Source organism: Gallus gallus, chromosome 1 (genome assembly GCF_016699485.2).
Source record: "Gallus gallus isolate bGalGal1 chromosome 1, bGalGal1.mat.broiler.GRCg7b, whole genome shotgun sequence".
In the NCBI taxonomy this organism is placed as follows: Eukaryota; Metazoa; Chordata; class Aves; order Galliformes; family Phasianidae; genus Gallus; species Gallus gallus.
The window spans coordinates 51,038,309-51,057,671 of record NC_052532.1 but is presented as its reverse complement, the minus strand read 5'-3'; the positions used below and the strand labels follow the sequence as shown (position 1 = coordinate 51,057,671).

General features: G+C 53.1%; 2 protein-coding genes across 3 annotated transcripts; both read right to left on the bottom strand.

Moving 5' to 3' along the window:
- Window positions 1–1,705: 1,705 nt before the first annotated feature.
- Window positions 1,706–11,004, bottom strand: SLC16A8 (solute carrier family 16 member 8). 2 transcript variants are annotated; one of them, XM_046913360.1, is made up of 5 exons: window positions 8,279–11,004; window positions 6,464–6,768; window positions 5,848–5,991; window positions 4,474–5,337; window positions 1,706–2,463 (listed from the first exon to the last, which is right to left on the bottom strand). In XM_046913360.1, the coding sequence occupies exons 2-5, from the start codon at window positions 6,690–6,692 to the stop codon at window positions 2,072–2,074; spliced, it is 1,629 nt and encodes a 542-aa protein (XP_046769316.1). In that variant the 5' UTR covers window positions 6,693–6,768; window positions 8,279–11,004; the 3' UTR covers window positions 1,706–2,071.
- Window positions 10,407–18,760, bottom strand: BAIAP2L2 (BAI1 associated protein 2 like 2). Its single transcript, XM_416266.8, has 14 exons — window positions 18,596–18,760; window positions 17,721–17,796; window positions 17,413–17,499; window positions 17,099–17,160; window positions 16,314–16,385; window positions 16,045–16,161; window positions 15,583–15,729; window positions 15,210–15,362; window positions 14,846–14,978; window positions 14,143–14,368; window positions 13,413–13,484; window positions 13,053–13,221; window positions 11,198–11,238; window positions 10,407–11,036 (listed from the first exon to the last, which is right to left on the bottom strand). Exons 1-14 carry the CDS (start codon window positions 18,632–18,634, stop codon window positions 10,961–10,963), a joined length of 1,470 nt encoding a protein of 489 aa, XP_416266.3. The 5' UTR covers window positions 18,635–18,760; the 3' UTR covers window positions 10,407–10,960.
- Window positions 18,761–19,363: the final 603 nt, after the last annotated feature.

The following is a 19,363-nucleotide window of genomic DNA, read 5'->3' as shown; positions in this document are numbered from 1 at the left end:
CTACAGCAAGGCCTCAGAGCCTAAGGGCTGTTATTTGCCTCTGTGAAAAGATTTAAGAGGAGGAGGCTTAGTGGGAAATGTGAAGTGGTGACAGGGAAACAGAGGGGATGTTGTTCTAGGGACCTGCCTGGTGTTGACAAGGGTGATTGTTTCCAGGCTGTGGATCTTGGACCTCTGGGAAGCTGTGGGCTGCTTCTAGAAGGGGGCATTGGTGGGTTGGTCTGGGGGACCAGGTTGCTGTGGAGCAACTTGTTTGTGCAGAGCAGAAATAGTGCTCTTACCTTTTGTGGGAGGACCAAGTTTGCAGAGCAGTGGCTGAATGCCCATGGGGCTCCAATCACTCTTGCTGCTGCTGCGTGTTCTCCCAGGACTGTGCGTGCAGCATTTCTTGTGGTGCTTGGTCTGATTTGTGAGGTTTCTAAGGGGGCTTGAAGGGGGGGGGAAAAAAACCTGAAGTCATTGATGTGACTGGCTCACAGTTAGAGCTAATGACAGCACTATTAGCCATGGTAGAACCAAGCACAGCCCTATGTGGGTTTGTGTTTTGCCTTCCAATTTCTGTTGTAACTCTTCTTGTCAGTTATGTTCTTAAACTGGCATTCATCCAGCAACTGTAGTGTGCTCATCAATTATGGCTTCTTCATGCTAGATACACGCAAGAAACTCTTTCCATCGCGTTCCCATGCCCCAGCTGGGTTTAAACGGCTCTGTGAGTCCTGCTGGCTTCACCCATTACTCATCAATTCACAGTCGGTCCTGTCTGGAACGACCACCTTGTCTGATGGTCTCACGGGCTGCCTTCCTTGCAGGCCAGTTCTGCTTAGGTCTTGATCTCTCCATGCAGTAAGAGGTTCCTCTCGGGCTAACCGGAAGAAAGGGCTTTGGCCAGGGGTGTTTATAAAAGATCCGGTCCCAAAGCAGATTAAGAACGGTTTAAGCATGCCAGGGAAGGTTGTCCTCTCTGAATGCAGAAATCCACCACTGTGGGCAGGGGGAGGGGGTCACGCCTGGCTGGCCACGTGCCCCACCACCCTCATTGGTGGCACCCAAGGGGCCGCAGCTTGTCTTTCTGCCTTACCTTTGATTCCTTTATGTAAGAGGCCTTTCTCTATTTAAAAAGAAAACACACACGCGTGCATCTTGTGCCATTCCTGCTGAGTGGATAATCACTTGGGAGAGGGATGTTTACCTGCGCTGAGAACCCCACCCCCAGCTGCCACTGCTATTCCTGGCAGCAAGGCTCTGTGCTGCAGCTGCCCACTTAGTGGCATTAGTCCTTCTGAGGTGCCTTCTTCTTGCACTTTGGCAGCAGCTTGGAAGAGCCATCATGTGCCACTGCCCAGCTTTACAGCCCACTGAAGGTGCTCTGGAGGGAGGTGGTCACAGCCAATGCTCCCACTGGTTCAGCAGTGCCCTGAGGAGGTACTGTGGGGGATGCAGCATTTGCTCCCATACTGGCTGCAGTGGGACATGGCCCAATGATAGCTATGAGCTACAGCATCTCTTAAACCGATTCCCAGCTTGCCTGGCATGCCTGCTCCCATGATAGCCCCTGGTTTGTGTGTCCCAGGGGCAAGGCAAGCCCAGACCAGGTACAGAAGCTGCCCTTGGTCCTTCCAGAAGCTGTGCCATTCAAGGCTGTGCTATCCCGACCCTGGGATTGGGATAGAGGAAACGCTGACACCAGACCAGAGCTTACCAGAGCTGATTACAAAGAGTCTCTAATTGTGTTCTGTATTGTGACAATGCAGAAAGAAAAGGAGAGTCCTTCGCAGCCTCCTCAAAATATATTTTCCAGGGCTGGTTTGGAGGTAGGGAGAAGAAGATTCTGGTGGTTGGGCTGCACTGAGCCTGTGTTGTACCAGCATGGGTGCAGGACGCAAGTAGACATATCTCTGTGTAGGTATGTGGACATATGTACATGCGGACCAGCTATTCTTAGACTTTTGCCCTTTTATCTCTTACATTTGCTTTTGTCTTACTTTTTTCCAATCCACATCCCATCTACACTCCCACGCCGAGTTACACACAAACCAGGCCAGTTATTTACATCCCCATTCCTCTTCCCTGCCTAAAAACTGTCCCTCTCCACTGTCTGGTCGGCATTGCAGCCGGCTCGTGAAGACACCTCCCCATCCGCCTCAGGACACCTGCCTCCCTCCCCGCTCTGCTCATCCTCCACATGGTTGGCCTCCTCGTTGGCTGCCACCGTGGCCTTGTCAGTGCCATGGGCTGGCTGGTGGTTATCACTGCTGTGCTCCTCAGCTTCCTGCACATCAGACTCAGCTTCTTCAGTGTCGCTCCCACCACCCGCTGAAGGGTTCTTCTCTGGGGGAGGCGTCTTCTTCCCTCGGTTCAGGCAGCAGTAGGTGGCCATGGCCAGGAAGAGAGCTGAGAGCACCACCTCTGAGCCCGCCAAGTAGAAGATCACCTCGTAGTTCTTGAGAGCGTCAACCAAGCGGCCTGGAGGTTGGAGAAGAAACAAGGTTAGCACCAGTCTAAGCACTCCTGGATGGACAGACCAGCACAAGTGGGCAGCACCTGGAGACCCATTTCTGAAAGGAAGAGCAGGAAGCCTGGATATCTGAAATCACTCTGGGTAAGGGGATGGGCAACTGGAAGTCATTCTGTACCACCAGGGTCACTACTGTAAGAGTGTGGGTTTGGTGCTTTCCCATGTTCTGACAAGGCTAAACAATGGTGACGCACTGATGTCATGGTGTCAGGCTGTGGTGGGCCATCTTCTTGCCAAGATGAGATCAGCCTCTGAGGACAAGGCTTCCTTGGAGGGCTCACACCTGATGCTTTCTCTGCCAAAGAGATATTTCTTCTCTCACAGAGAAGGTGCTGAGGCACTGGCACAGGCTGCCAGAGAAGCTGTGGATGTCTTATCCCTGGAGACATTCAAGGCCAGATTGGATAGGGCCCTGGGTAATCTGATCTAGTACTTGCTCTAGTGGTTGGCAGCCCTGCCTATGGCAGGGAGGTTGGAACTAGGTGATCTTTGAGGTCCCTTCCAACCCCAGCCTTTCTATGATTCTATGTTCTTCCAAGTGTCTCAAGGCTGACAATGGAAAGAGCGTTCCCACTGTAATTGAGATGGCATTTGCCAAGCTGAGATTGGGCTGTGATGGCCAAAAGCTTCGTCCCAGTCCTGCATTCTCCTGACTGCAGATGTGATCCCGGGCCTCAGCTGTAATGAAGGCAGCCCTGCATTCACAAACAGTGAATTCCTCAGCAGGTGAATGTGCCCTTTTCACCCCAGTTGGACAGCAAGTGAGGATTGTGTGTGTGCGTGTGTGTGCAGCTTATCCTACAGCGAGCCCCTCAGCCCCACAGAGGGGGAAACAGCTCAGGAGGATTACACCAAACAAAGACACTTTGTTCAACCCCTTTCGTTCAGTCAGGTAGCTGTGCCAAGTCTGAGCTGTGGGGTTTGCAAGTACCCTCAAGCTTCATATGCAAGCAGATGTTGCAGCAAAGTCCCTCCAGGGTGGGGAAATGGGAGCCCCCTTGTCCATTCTTCAGTGACCCTGCTCCATCTCTGTCCCAGTTTGTACTCACACAGTGCCAAAGCACAGCTGAACTGAGGAGGGAGTCCTCCCCCCGATGATGGCCTACAGTGGTTTGACCACTGACTGTTTGATGTGTGAGGTGGTAGCCTTGAAGATACAGCCTCCACCACTTGCTCTGTGTCCTGGCTTTGCTGCCTCAGTGTCTTCAGTCTCCCCTCATCACTCTTGAAGTTCCCTGACCTGGAGAAACTTCATCTACAGTAGTCTCCTACACCCTACTCTATGCACCTTCTTGCATAGAACCACAGTGATTCTATGCAAGAAACCATTTGACCTTAAACTCTGTTGAAATAACATGTAAGAGGGAAGGCCAGCATGGAAAACTGTAAGAGCAAATGCTTCAGCTGGCTCTACAGCCTGTTCTGGCAGCCTTGATTGACAGCAACATGCTGGCACCTTGGGTTGGGGCTAACATAAATTGAAATCACCATTCACAGCATCAATCAAAATGCCACGGACATCAAGGAAAACTTCAAATATCCTCACCTTGTCCCTCTGAAGACTCTCACAGGATTGCATGCAAAATGTGCCTGACCCTAACCACAACACGATTTGATGCAACGTTCACAGTGAAGGCAGAAACATGGATCCCAGCATGAAAGAAGGAGAAGTGCCACTGATGAGGACTGAGGGACTCTAGAAGTCATGCCATTCTGTATGCCTGCCATTGCTGAGGTCTCTCAGGAAAGCAGAAAGAAATATCACTTACCATTTTCTTCCCTGGCTAAGTTGTGGTGCGTGAAGGGAGACCAGGAGCTCTCACTTCAGAGAGCTTCCAGGAGAACTTTGAAATTGAGAAGTGGGGCCTTTATTCAAGGACTGTGGCCACGACCAATACCTGCAATACTGTGTAATGGCAGCAAAACTAACCACCTACATTTTGCAGCACAAGACCTACCTGCAGAGGGTGGACCAATGAGCACAGCAAAAGCCTCGATAAGTAGGACCAGCCCGATGGCACTGGAGAACTTCTGGGAGCCAACGATGGCCATCAGCACCTCAAACTGCAGAGCCCCTACCATGCCGTAAGAAATGCCAAAAAAGACACAGAAGATGACCAGCCCTGTGTAATTGCTAGCCCTGGCACTGCAGATGTCTGTCAAGCCGTTGAAGAGCATAGCAAAGCTGAACAGGTATGCCACATGAGGGCGGACCCACTTCAAGCCTGCCACCATGCCACACGCTGGTCGGGCAAAGATGTCAATGAAACCAATGATGGAGAGCAAGAATGCAGCCTCTGTGTCCGGTACTCCTGTGTCCTTGGCATAGTTGACCAGCAAGATGGGGGGCACGAAGAGACCCAAGACCAAGATGAACTTTGAGATAGTGTAAATGATGAAGCCTCGGTTGGAAAAGATGCTAAAATCCAACAGCTTCTTTCCTTTCTTGGGCTTCTTTTTGGCTTTCTTGGTTTTCTTGGTTCCATCAGTGGTGCTGATGCCCTCCTCTGACTTGCCTCCCATGGGCAGCATCTCCTTGGCTTCATATTTGTCCTGAGCCTTCTCCGTTTTCCGCTTCATGCCCGCATCCAGGGGTCTCATGACTGCCCCACAAGTGCAGCAGTTGAGCAGAAGGCCCCCCATGATGAGGAACCCTCCTCGCCAACCAAACTTCTCCAGCAGCACTTGTCCCAGTGGAGAGAGGGAGGAAAGGAAGACAGGGCTCCCAGCAGCAGCCAGTCCATTGGCAAGAGGCCGACGTTTGTCGAAGTAGGTGCCCAGCATGATAAGAGAGGGCTGGAAGTTCAACGCCATACCCAGACCTATGAAAGGGTGAGAATCAGGAGGGAGAGAGAGAGAGTGCAAGGATGTGAGATGTGTTTTGCAACAAGCTGAAACCCATCCAATACTGCCCTAGTCCAGAAGTCCTTCATGTGTTCCACACAAGCCCCTTCTCCACTGTCTTGCCCCTGGAAAAGATGGGCTAACAGCCTGTCTATCAGAACTGTATTTGAGTCTGATAACTGGGGCCACATTTAGACGGGATCTCTGCCTTAAACAGGAACTTTGCTCCAGTACCACTATATACTGCTGCCACTCCAGTTGCCATGATCACTAGGCATTGCTTGCCTTTCTTCTGTCACTCTCTCCGGACTGTTTACGTTCAGCACATACAGCTCCTACAGTGCAACATTCAAGACTAGATGCCTCCTGTGAGTGGGTGTAAATAGGTTGAGGTGTGACCTGATGTCAGACATGGCCATGCTAAAGGGGGATACAGTGCACTCTTGGCTTTTCCATCAGTGTCCTCCCCCTATTCCTGGGGTTCTCACCTGTCAGCACACCAGCTGTCAAATAAAGCTCAATGATGTTGGTGGTAAAAGATGCCAGAATCATTCCAGAAGAAGCTAGCAGCCCTCCAATGAGCATCACAGGCCGGCAGCCAAACTGGTTCACCATGATGCTGCATACTGGTCCTGGGAGGAAGCAGAGGAGACAGAGTAGGATTCCAGAAGGAGACAGATAGACAGGACATGTGGGAAGGGGCGGTGTGCCCAAACAGAGCACCGGGGAAAGTGATACACTAATGGCAGAGATTACTGCTTGGCTGTTTAGCTACACAGCCCCTGGGCCTGGCCAAGGGACAGAAGTCCTGGTGTGGAGACCTTTGCCCTGCCCTGCACTGAGCTGCCTCTTCTCTGGGAGCAGTGAAGAACTTGGTGCTTCAGCAAACATCATGGCCAGTGGGGTGACCCCAGAGATCTCCTGAGGCAGAGGAGACAGAGACATGAAATTTACCACGCATCTAGAAGAGTGTAGCACGAGAACTGTCTTTGGCATATTGGTTCATGATGAGGCCATTGAGCGTGCCCACGGGGACACGGTTTGGAACTCTAGCAGGGCAGGGGAGGCAAGGATTTGGTAGGGGGAAGTATATCCAAGCATCACCTGTTCCATAGAGCATGGCTAGCATGATAGAGGAGATCCAGGCCGTGTCACTGTAACCCACGTGGAAATCTTTCATGAGCTCCTTGAAGTAGACACTGACAGCTTTTGGGAAGGCATAGGAGAAGCCAGTGATCACAAAGCAGCCAAAAAGCACGATCCAGCCCCAGCCGCCATCTGGGGGCTTCACGGGAGCTGGGAGCTGCCCTTCCTCTGGGTCAGCTCTCCCCATCGTCTAGCCTGGGTGGGGAAAGGCAGACCGGGAGGAGGTAGGGTGACACAGGGAGATATCAAGAGATCTGCAGATTCTGCAAGAGAAGAGCATAGCAGGCAAACGTTTACTACAAGGTTTCCCCTCCATGCCCCCTATATATAGCCCTCACTCTCCCTTCCCTGCTACAAGGAACCAGACTTGGGAAATGGGTGAAGGTTGAGAGCATGGCAAACCTGTGGCGATGGTTATTTGCATGCCAGAGAGATTAGGGCTCCGTACCTATCCAGAGGGGCCGCAACAAAGCCAAAGGGGGGAGAAGGAGGGAATTAGAGGATATGTCTTGTGAGTTGCTCTCAGGACTCATAAGCTGCACAAGAATTTTGCTCCAGTTGGCTGCTGTAAGAATGTATTTCTCGTTTCTCCCCTAGGTACCAGGTTTCTGCCATACCCCTTCCAACACCAAGCACTACCTCATTTTCTTCCGCATTGAAGCTTGTTTTCACACCTGTATGCAAAGTTATCACTGATCCTTGATTTGCTACTCCCCAGTAGCATCAGGTGTTAGAAAGCACACAAAATGACACCAAATGGTCTTGGCCAATGGTTTTAATTAGGCATCTGGTCAAGGCTGGTCTGCAGAGGTTATGGTGGGTTGAGAGTCAACAGCCACCCCAGTGATCTCCCTCCTTCCTCCTCCTCCTGGGGTTTGTTTATGCCAGCACCCAGGTGTCTGCCACAGCCACAGTGCCCCGCAGCAGATCTTCCCAACCCTCAGGACCCCATCAGCCATGAAAAAGGGAAGCACTGAAGACTGGGGCAGCTCTTCCAGGTGGCAATACCCTAACAGCACTCAGAGACTGTGGCAAGGGGCAGAGGCATGAATTGAGACCAGGCTGCAAAAAAAGAAAAAAAGAAAAAAAAAGAAAAGAATCATTGCTAGAAAGAAAAGGTTAATTACACACTCTTCAGACACATACCTTTCCCTCATCCCTTTCTGGTGGTGGTCTGACCACTGGCATCAGCACAGTCAGACTGGGCACAGCCACATAGAATCATAGAATCATTATAGTCGGAAAAGACCTCCAAGATTCTCTAGTCCAACCATCCACCCACCAGCAGTACTGCCCACTAAACTCAGCTTCAGCCCCTACCTGTCCTTACTCCTCTCCCAGCCCCACCTGGTTACAGCCAAGCAAGAGTTGACCCATTGCAAAAGTGCACTGATGGCTCAGTGAGCGCTGTCCTCAACCACCACTACATACACTGCACCTCAAATAAGAGCAGCTGCCACCAAGCATACCCCAACCCTTTTTGCCTGAGCCCCTCTTCTAGCCTCACTCTTCTTGCTCCTGTCCTCTGCCACAGATCAAATCAATCAATTAGACCCTCTGCATTTTATCTTCCTAGCAAGAAAATGTTTGTCCACCTGTGGAATCACTTCAGAGATTTCCACAGCATCACCTGTAAATGATGAATCAACAGCATCTGAGCACATTAGACAAATATCCATGGATACTGCTTGAGGCTAGGGCTGGACGGGTACCTGCAGGAGCCCCTTCCACGGCACAACACACCCTTGCAGTAAGGTATGAAAGAGCATTTACCTGGCTGCAGCTCGATGCTGGCTGACAAAGATGAGGTGCAGCTGAGCAGCTCACACGTGGAGCTCCCTCCAAGCCAACGTGCTGCAGCACAGCTCTGCTGGAGCTTTATCCCAGCTCTGAGCAGGCGGTTCAGAGCCGCCTCAATCATAACGCCCCGGTGCGCACGCGGGCTCCTCTGCTCACCGCTGCACACAGTGGTCACACCATGTACCCTGTACCTGCCTCTGTATACACTACAGCTTGCTATTATTTTCTCCACAGTTAAGGAGCTTTATTCATGGGTAAAAATACCCCATGTTAAAGCTCATCAGCACAGGCAGAAGCACTTGCCCTCGGCATCGCATGCAGGTGGGCCCATAGTGAGCACTGCCACAGGTCTAGCTGCAGCTGGAGAGGTCTACCTCCTAGTCAGGAGACTTGCACCAGCACCAGAAGTTACCAACCCTGGCCAGGTGAAGGCCACTGCAGAAAAACCCCACTGTACCAGGAAAGCTACACCACTACAAGCACCCAGGAGTGTCCACAAAAATATGAGGATGTCTCTTGGTTCCTCAATTGAGTATGGATACGTTGGGAAGGGTTTAATAAATGGAAAGACCACAGTTTGTGCCACTAGCCTACAGAAACCACCATGGGAAAGCTTTCACTAAAGAAAGAAACGAGTACAGGCCTGCAGAAGCTGTCATGTTGGCTCAGATGTGAGCACCCCCTGCATCACTGACCTGTGCAATGAAGCGATGAGCGCCAAAGGCCCCAGAGACCGAGCAGATCAGTCCAGTTGGTACTCCCTGGCTCTGGATGAGTGTGCCCGGTCAGATGGCCCCGCAGGTTCTTTGCTCCATGGTGGGCATGCTGTCAGCAGGGCACAGGGTGACAGCTGCAGGAGTCTCTTGTGCCCTGCTACTTTCTTCAGGGGCAGCCACGTCCTCACTGCAGAGCTAATCCCCCTTTCAGCCTGCTTTCATCCAGCTCCAATGCCACCCTCTGCAAAACCACCCGTAGAGGGGATGCCCCACTCAGGGGACCTCCTTGCCTCCTCTGGGTGGATGCAGGCAGTGTGGATGTGGGTCAGTGTCTGATTATGGCTTCAGGTTGACGAAGACTGGCAGGTGCTGAGCGCGCAGAATGCACTTCTCCACTTTTAAGAGGCTTTTCCAGCCAATAGGGAGGAGGAGGCTGTGTGCCGCAGCCCGAATCCCACAGTAATCCCATGGCCTGCCGTGGGGCTCCTCACTGCTCTCCCAGCAGAACTGGGCAGGTTGGGAGGGGGCAAAGGAGGAAGAAGAGGAGTACTGTGATGGGCTGAGCAGGAGACTGGGTGCAGGGGGAGAACATAGCAGAGATCCATGTTTCAGTGAGGAGCAAAACAGGGGATGGGGCTGCTTCATGCAGTCTCCCCATGTGCCCACTGCCTCCTCCATGCTCCTGGGCTGGGGCAAAGCCAAGGGGCACATGCCCAGCAGAGAGTGAAGACGAGGTGGAGCAGCCGAGGGATTGCCATCCTCCATGGCTGGAAGAGCTGCTGGGACATCCATCCCACACTCAGCAGCTCCCCCAGTACAAAACCCCTGCATGGCTGCCATTCGATTGCCACCATGGTTCCCAGTCACATGCAGGGGAGCCCATTCCCCTGCAGGCTCTGGGGCCAGGGTTTTGGGGCCCACACGTTAATCCTCCCAAGCTTCTTAGTCCCTGTGCCCCATCAGTGGGGAAGGAGGCACATGCAGGGCCCGCAGGTCTTGGCAGCGCTCACAGCCAGGGTTTAATTTCTATTAATAAGGCTAATCGGCTCAGGCCTGGGCTGCTGCTTGTGCTCCCTTCCTGGGAGGGAGGGCAGCCTGGTAGCAGGGCTGGGATGGTGGGGCCTGGCAGTGGATGAGAAGATGGCCGCTGGGCCTTATCCTCCAGCCTGTGGCCCACCAGGCCCTGTGAGGCCTACCAATGCATGGCAGCCTGGTGGGGGCCAGGAAGCAGGGTTGTGCTGCCCCCCAGTGACAGCAGAGCCAGGGCTGGCTGGTGGGGCCTGGCAGAGGGTCAAGCAACCACCCATGCCCTGGCTGTTAGGGGAGCCATCTCCTCCACTCCATGCCCTCTGAGCACGGCAAAGGCCTGGCTGCTGGAACAGCTATGGAAGCAGCATCCTCTGTTTTATTTCAAAATGCTTTCTCCACAGGACATCTGGTGGAAGAGCAGGACAGCGACACTGGGCTCCATCGCCTCCTTCCCTGTGCCCAGGAGCTGACTGGCCAGGGAAGGGGTCAGCTGGTGGTGAGGAGGGGCTGAGACAAACATGGCTGCCAAAGGAGCCAAGAGCCCTTCAGCCAAGCCACATCACTGGCAGCTTTGTGGCAGCCACCTCCCTCTGGGGTTCATTTCTCCAGCAGCAAAATCTGGTGAGTGTCCTTCTCCCAGACCGTCAGAATTCCCCCCCCCCATCCCCCAGGCCACCATCACCAGGCTTCTCCCACTCAAGCACAATAACATCACACAGGGGTGGAGGGCAATCCAAAGGGGGCCTGCTGCTGGCTACAGCATTACAGACAGCTATGAGACAGATCCCCATGTCCCAGAGGGAAGGGAGGGATAGAGAGAGGTCACTCCGTGAGCGGTAGCATGAGGTCACTGCCCAGTAGGGGTTGCAGCCCGTCACTCCTATGCCTTCCTCTTCCCTGCAGCACCACTTCATCGGATAATGGGTGCGGAGCGATCGTTGGTGACCGTGGGACGTAGCTTGACTGTGGCAAAGGGGTTGGTACCTCTGAAAGGGAAAAAGAGACAGACCACATCAAGCAATCTGGAAAGACCGTGCTGGGGAGCTGATGACCAGGCAAGAGCTGTTAAGTCTTCCACAGTAATAGCGTTGTAATAATGCCACTCTTTCTGGTGATTCCAGAGTACAGCCCCATGTCTCACTCTTACCTTGGGAAGAGTTCAGGTGGCTGGTCAAATACTCCTGGTTTCTGCAGTGAAAAGAAAGGCGACTGTGAGTGATCTGGAGTGGGAGAGGGAATGGAGAGACAAAAGTGGAGCAGGGGACACTGCACACTTGAAAGAAGATTTTGCAAAAAGCTTGAGTGAATTAGGAGTCCAAGTCCTATTAACAGGGCTCTGACTCCTTATTCATTCAAACTTTGCATATTACCTGTGGCAGCTGGTTGTCCCTACACCACAGGTTCCCTGTTCCCCTAGGATACCTCCCTTCATTTTGAGGAAGAAGGGAGATGCCTCAGATCCCCTAAGTGTCATGTCTGAAGAGCACAGCAAACAGGGCCAGTCTGGTCTACATTCCACCCTGCCAGCACAGCCAGAGATGCCCCCTCATGTCACCCACCCACTCTAGCAAAGAGTTTGTTGTCAGTGTCCTCACATGCTCCCTGCACCTGCAGGGAATGCAAGAGTGCTGCTACCCTGCCCTACACTATGTATTGCTCAAATGTGAACCAACCTGAGGGAGAAAGACAGAGCTAGGTCCTGTGGCCCTTATCCTTGGCAGGCAGATGATGAAGGATCAGTGACAACTGTGATGGCCTGCTAATGCCCACCACTTTCTGTAGCTGGTGGCAGACAAGAAAGCTCTGTATTCCAACTGGGAAGTCAAACAAGCATTTATTTGCTGCTGTCTCAACTGGAGGATATTTGGGGCAGAAGTTTAGAGCAAGGCTGAGTCTTTCCAAACTTCTAAGGAGGTTCAGTTGTTTTGCCACCAAAATTTAAATGCTCCACACACATCATTCTTCAATCTCAGGTCCTATCCTTCTACTCTAGCCTTCGGGATGGATGGAAATCAGTAACTCAGAGGCCATAGACTTTAGAACCTATTCCCCTCCACGCTGTGCAGCCTGAGGCTTCCTGAAACCATGGAAGAAGTTATGAGAGGGAAAATAAAAGGATAATTAAATGTGTTCCAGTCCTTTGAGCCATCCAGTTTCCTACAACTTCACACTGGCCTAGAACCAGTAACTAGAAATGAGGTTTCCTAGTCTTGTGCAACTGAACAAGAAGCACCTTGCAGGCAGCACCATTCTTCCCTCTCCTATCAGAGGTCCTCGTTTTCAACTGTCCTCCACTTTAACTTTGACTGTTTTCACCAGTCAATTCCTCACAACTGGAAGCAATGTTACATGGAGAGTTTAATTCCCAACAGATCATCTGTGAGCCACGGGTTGGAAATTCCTTGTTCTAAGACTCTCCAAAATGGCTGTGCCCTCAGCCTTTACCCTTAGTTCTCTGCCTATTCCAGCTGTGATTTTAATTCAAGCCTTGCTCAAATTTGGAAGAGGACCAATGAAACTGTTCTCCATTCACTGAAGGGAGAAGAAGGATGGCATCTCTGTCAGCTGGTCAGCCACCCCCAGCCCAGCCTAATCACTCCATGGTCCTACTATTAGCAGAAAGAGGTGCTGCCCCGGAGCCACCAGAAATCAGGCTGGGAAGTCATGGAGAAAAGGACTGAACTGAAGGGGCCCTGGTGAGCAAAAAACAGAGAAAAATGAGAAGGGCAGGAGCACAAAGACAGTCCCTGGAAGAGGAAATCCAGGCACTGAGGATCTGCACAGACAAAATTGACTGTAGGGACACCAGAACATGGTTGCATGAGCACAGACAGGATGAGCAAGGCCAGTGCTAACAAGACATCTAATTTCGGGAAGGGAAGAGGGCACATGTCAATATCTCATAAGCATTTTTCTTTCTCACTGCAGAAAAGGATGGAAGCCAGTACCGTTGGAAGGCTGTATCTCCCTCCGCATGAATCAGTCAGCCCTCCTGCACTCACCTTCGAACCACCTGAGGTCACCGACCCACTCTGGTGACTGCTGGCACCCACTGGTGGAGGAGGTGGGTTTGGCACAGCAGCTTGGGCAGCAGCAGACCAGCTAGAGGAAGAAACGCTGGGATGGTCCAAGATGTCATCCATACTGTGACTGCTCCGGAGTGGGAAAGACCTGAGCAAGAAGAAGAGACAGTGAGAGGAGAGCCAAAGAGCAAGGAATGGGGAGCAGCACAGGTGCTAGCCACAGAGACATCTTTGGAGAAAATATGCAGCTTGCACCTGAAACAGGCATCCTGCTACTTTGAAAGACCTATGAGGTGGCAGGCACTTCATTTTCTTGCTGGCCAGTTGCCCTCCTCTTACCTGACAGGTGGCTCCTCCATGTCCCTTGCATCCTCCAGAGGCTTGACATAAGCTTCAGGGAACCAGCCACATCTAAGACACAGAGAGGTGACTGAGCTCCAGGCAAACCAGTTTGTGGGTCTGTCTACACCCATTCCACACATCAGCTGAGCCTCCACTGCTGCAGCCATCATGTGTGATAGTGTTCAGCACATCTTTCACCCCTAGGTGGGGCAAGACAGTCCTTGGGAAGCTACGAAGCAGTGGTATTTTCACCTTTTGCTTTGCGCAGGACTCGCTTGTCTCAGAAGCTATGCTCTATTCCCCAGGGCAAAGCAGCTGCACCCCGGAAGTCTATCAGAAGAAAGGCACTACTCTTGCTCATCTTGCATCTGAGTGACCCAGAGCATGGAACACGGACCCCGTGTGCATGAGGGCAGGCTTCACCAACAGGTGTCAGTTGGTAACGCCACAGGGAGTAATTCAGTAAGCGCTGGGTGCAGCAGTTTCCATGCCCTGTCTGTGCTGGAGCTGAGAAATGCCAGGCCTCTCAGGTAACTCCAGCAGTTCACAGCTGGCTCCCATGGCAGAAGCCACTCAGCCATGTGAGTCGGGAGGTATCACAAGGGCCCTGGCTTTTGTCACCCACCCTCGCCCTGCCTCATTGCTTCTCCTGCTCAAGCAGGCCGGGGACATGGCCCAGGAGAGACAAAAAGACAAAGCCCGTTTACTGCTCTGAGCTCTCACGTACGTGGACGAGCCCTCCAGCTTGCCGTATAGCCAGCCATTCTGCGCCTCTGGCATCAGCACTGTGATGACATCCCCAGGATCGAAGCGCAGCAGGGTCCGGTTGGCCCCTGTCGTGTGGGGCGCGATAGCCTGCACTCTCACTGTGCCGCTCCTCCGCCTGCCTTCACTGCTGCTGCTGGCCTCACCGAAGGAACCAGAGCGGGACACACGGCCAGCAGGGAGCAAACCTGCAGAGAGGCATTAGAGGGGTCTGGATAGAACTCAGCATCCTCCTGCAAGACCCATGCTGCCTCAAGGACACCGGTGTTATGTGGTCATTGGCCAGATATCTAGGCCACAGGCATTGCCTGCTGCAAAGGGTTGTTGACCCTCTTCCTGATCCTGCTGTAGAATATGGACCATTTTTGTCTCCCTGTCTCTCTCTCTTTCTTTTTTTTTTAAATTTATTTCTTGAAAAGAGTTTAAGCTGAAATTTGTGATGATTGAGATGCAGTTGAGTCCTGGATGGACTCCACTCTGAAGGCTGAGTTCCTCCCTTTTTCATGCAGCGCTGTCTTCCCCAGCTCCCCATGTACTGACCTTTCCCTATGCCCAGGGATGTGGCTGAGGACCCACTGTTTAACAGTCATGGTCCCTCCCTGAACCCAACCCTGTTCCCAGAGAAGCCCCAGCACCGTCTCCCAGCCCCTGGACATGAGACATACTGGCTGATGGTGTCCTCTGCAGCGGTCGCCTGGGGACCTCTGGTTGAGGAGAAAGTCTCGTTTCTGATGGTTCCTGAGAGAAGATGCTGGACCTACTCCCAGCCAGGGAAGAAGCAAAGTCCCCAAGGGGTCTCTGTTGGAAGGAAAAGAGTCTGAGTGCATGGCCACTGAGGCTGTGTCAAACAAGAGACACCCCAAAACTCAACATATTCCCTCCATCACAACCCATGCACATGCTTCCCTTCATCTTGGCCAGAGGATGGAGAGGCAGGGAGACTGCCACAGCCTGGCCTTGCCCTGCAAGCTCGGAAGGGCAGAGTAGCCTTGCCACCACCACGGTGAAGGCTGCTCATGTGCTCCTCACCATCTCCAGGTGGGTAGGCGTGAGCCGGCCCGATGGATAGCCCTGGCTATGGGAACTGGGGAGCAGGCCTTGCACATGGCTGTTGGAGGGGTTGCGGCTGGCCTCCAGCTGCTCCTTCCACTGTGGTGCTTTGGTCTGGATCATGCCCCGGGCCTGGGAAAAAAGAGAAAATGGGCAGCGATGGAGATGGCGCTCACACATTCGAGTCTTCACCAGCCATACTCCTCCAGCCAAGGGCAGTCAGCCTGGACCCCAGATCCCTGCCTGATCCACGCACAAACCCTGCCTTCACCCAAAGGATTCACCAAGCCCTAGGTCTTTCCTGCCTGCACGTTCCCCTCCAGCCACCCAGCTCTGCTTCCCAGGGCCGTACCCTGCTGTAGAACTGGAGGAGAGTGTTGTATAGCATCTGGTGCTTTTCAGCCAGGAAGCGGTAGCGGCGTTTCTCCTCCAGCTCAGCCTCCCGCTGGCTGTTGGAGAGGAATGCCTGCATCTCCGAGCGCAGCCGCATCACGTTCTCCTGGGTCATGGGGGAAACGAGGAAGAGGTCAGTGGAAATACAGCATTCAGAATGAGAAACATTGAAATGGGTGGTTATGGCTACCATCTTCCCAGCACAAAGGAGCTAGAGCACAGGGACCACGTCTTTGCACACTGAGGCTTGCTAAACGAGGCAAAAGCTTGGCAGGTTCTGCAGGATTGAGTTCCACAGGTCAGCAGTTTCCTCTTTTCCAGATAAGTCTGCTGCCTTTCGACTGTCAGGGACAATCCCTTGGTTTTACAGGAAGGGCAGAGCTGCACTTTCCCAGCTTTGCTTCCTGCAACCCCTGCTCACCTTCATCTCCCGGACGTTTTTATCACGGGCCCTCTCCATCCTCCAGAGCTCTGTCGTGCACTTCTCCAGGTTGTTGGCTTTGCGCCGGTACTCCAACTCGTACTGCTTCTGGCTCTCCTGTCAGGTAGAAAGCAGGTTCAGTGAGGAACCAGGGACATCACAGTCCGTGAGAGGAGAAGAAGGTAAGCCTCTCCCCCACCTCCTGCATGATGCCTTAGGTGGCAGAGAAACAAGCAGGGCCAAGGAGTGGAAGGGAACTCAGCACTCACACTGATGAACTGCACGTCCATTTTGGAGTTCTTCTCCATGTGCTGCAGTAGGTCCACATGGAACGTCTGAGCCTGGAAGAGAGAAAGGTTGGATACTGGGAATAATTTCTTCTCCGAAAGAGCGGTGCTGCAGTGGCACAGGCTGCACAGGGAGGTGGTGCAGTCACCGTCCCTGGAGGTGTTCCAGAGCCGTGTGGATGTGGCACTGAGGGACGTGGTCAGTGGGCATGGTGGGGGTGGGCTGCCTGTTGTCTAAGTGATCTTAGAGGTCTTTCCCAATCCTAATGATTCTGTGATTGTATGATTCTATAAAGGAGCCATCACCCCCAAACTCATCACGATGCTATGTGAACTATGAGAAGGTTGGCTTGCAGAACTGTGAGAACTCACAGAACCCACAGAACCACTGGCCCCCTTGCCAGCTGGTCCCCAAAGAAAAGCCAAAAATGGGCACGCTGGGGCTGCTGTGGAGCAGCCGTGCAGCCTGGGTGTGCCATTTGGCACCCGCCTCTGGTCTTCAGCATGAGGCTGGGAAGGTTGGCATCCCCTGAGAGCTGTGACAGTCCCCACACAGCACCAAAAACGGAACAGCAGCAGGCTCTGGGTGTTGCAGCTCTGCAACACACCTCTGTCATGTGCAGCAGGGATGGCAGGGAGGCAGCACCTGCCTGCAGGCACTGAGAGGGAGGGGAATGGGGGTGAATTGGGCTAATGCCAGCAAGCTGCAGGATGGGAAGTCTCTATTTGTCCCCACTTGCACACTAGCCCCAAGGAAAACCACTCACCACAACTTCTAAATCAGAGCTCAGGAGCCTCTGCGTGTCGGACATCTGCATCAGGATTTCACCTTCAGAGAAAAGAGAAGGGGGAGGGTGGAAAAACACCATGGCCGTTTCCTGGTGCTACCAGGGAGGCTGAGCAGCAGTGTGCCACCGCAGCTGATATGCGGGTGTGAAAGTCCAACAGTGCATGGCTCTCTGCATCTCCAGAGGCTGAGTGCCTTCATTTAGAGGATCTGTCTTCCCTCAATAGCTGGAAAGGGTCCAACTAATGGGGAGAGCTCCTTCCTGGACAGGAGTGGTGTGTGCGAGAGCCTTACCCAGCACGTGTGAGGTGGAGCTCTGCAGCGCTCGCTCCCCAATCTTTTCGACTGCCTTAAAGTAGACTTCAGCTGCTTTGGATAATGCTGTGTGGAGAGGAGAGAAGTAAGGATCTGACCTGCCTTCCCACCAGCCCCAGCAAGCAGCGTGCAGGACATTCACTCTATATCTCCTTGATAGGTCTCTCCCCATCTGTACCCACTAACAACTGTGGGTCACAGAGCAGGAGGAAAGCTCAGGACGTGCCACGAGGTGAGACCAGCAGCCTCCCAGCACACAGCAGACACTCGGGAGAGAACCCACTCACCATGGAAGGCACGCAAGTAGTTGTTCCCCAGGTACACCAGGTTCTCCAGTGCAGGGTTAAACTGCTCCAGGATGCTCTGTGGACAGGCAGAAGCATGTTAATGCTGGTGTTCCCCACGTACCAGGTCAATGCCACAGGGCAAGGTGGCTGCTGGAGAGCCGCACTGTCACTTAAAGATGGCTTTCTCCCTGCACCCCATGCTTCTTAGCTGCTGCAGATAGGGCAATAACGACATGGGAATCTCCCTGAGCCTGCACAGGTGAAGGCCACCACCTATCACTCAGGTACAAACATTATTTTTCCTGTCTGGGAGCTGATGCACTGCCAATCTCAGCAGCTTGATAAGAGAAGGGATGGACTGCTTCAAATCAACCCTTCGTTTTTTTTTTTTGCTGATAAACCTATTTATCAGAGAGAGTTTTATTGCTTACAATATAGCAGCAGAGCAGAGGCTGGAATAAGGAATTTCAGTTCTCCCAGCCCTTGTTACCTTCCTGCAGCACCAACGTGCACAGGGAAGCATTACTGAGATCGGACTGCTCTTCCCAGCAAGACAGAAACAGCCGACTGAACTCCTGCTTTCTACCAGCAACCAAGGCACGTCACCCTTCCGTAAAGGAGCTCCAGGTCCAAACCACACTGACTGCCCAGCTTCTTCCTGCGTCTGCCATAAGACCCATGCCACGCTCCCCTCCTGGCAGTCACTGCTCCTAAACCCAGCCCAGAGCCCACAGGAGCTGCTGCAGCTCAGCCTGGGGGCAGATCCAGCCCTCAGCTGTCCACCCAAGGGAAGCTCCTGCAGAAATCAGCTCCTCTCCTCCCAGCTGCACATCTCCCCCAGGCAGACAGGAGCTGCCTTCAGTTCCGGTACTCACCTTATAGATGGAGATGGTGGATCTGTAGGACAGGTCCATCTCCCCCGGCTTTTCCCTCTCCTCCAGATGAGCCAAGGGGCAAAGGAGAGCAGGAGGTGCTGTGCTGGTCCGGAGGAGCCCTTCTTCAGGGCTGGCTGGATGGAGAGCCTGTCGCTGGCAAGGAATGACAGCAGGAAGACACAGCCGTGGTACAAAGGGAACAGAGCACTGCTAGAGTTTAATAATTCACCAGCCAAGAGGTTGGAACTTGATCCCTGGATGTAACCGGACTCTGGTGAGAGTAGAATCCTGCAACAGCCAGCAAGGGCATGTGACCGCCTCCTTGAATTATTGATTGCCAGCTCGGTGCCCAGCTCCCCCTGCCCTGGCACCTGCAGAGCCAGCCACCTGCCAGAGTCACACATTGCTTGCCGCCTCTGTCCCTCCCACTGCCCGCAGGTGGCTCGCTTGGCCTTCCCACGCTGCTGGAACATCCTCAGGTCCCACTGAGCAGGAGATCCCTATAGGCTTGTGATCACAGGCAGCAAATAGCAGGGAGAAAAAAAGAAAATAAAAAACAACCTCCAAATAGGTTTCGGCTCTTCCCTGCCCTCTAATCCTCCCCACTCCTCAGCCTTCCTCCCACTCCCAGTCTCACTGAGGCTCCCCAGTGCCAGCACCCTCCTGTTCTCCCTGCCTGCATGGACCCCAAGCGCAGCATCAGTCCTGGGAACCCTTGCAGGTGGAGTTGGCTTATAAGAAAGGGTAAGAGAGCTTGGGTTCTCTCCA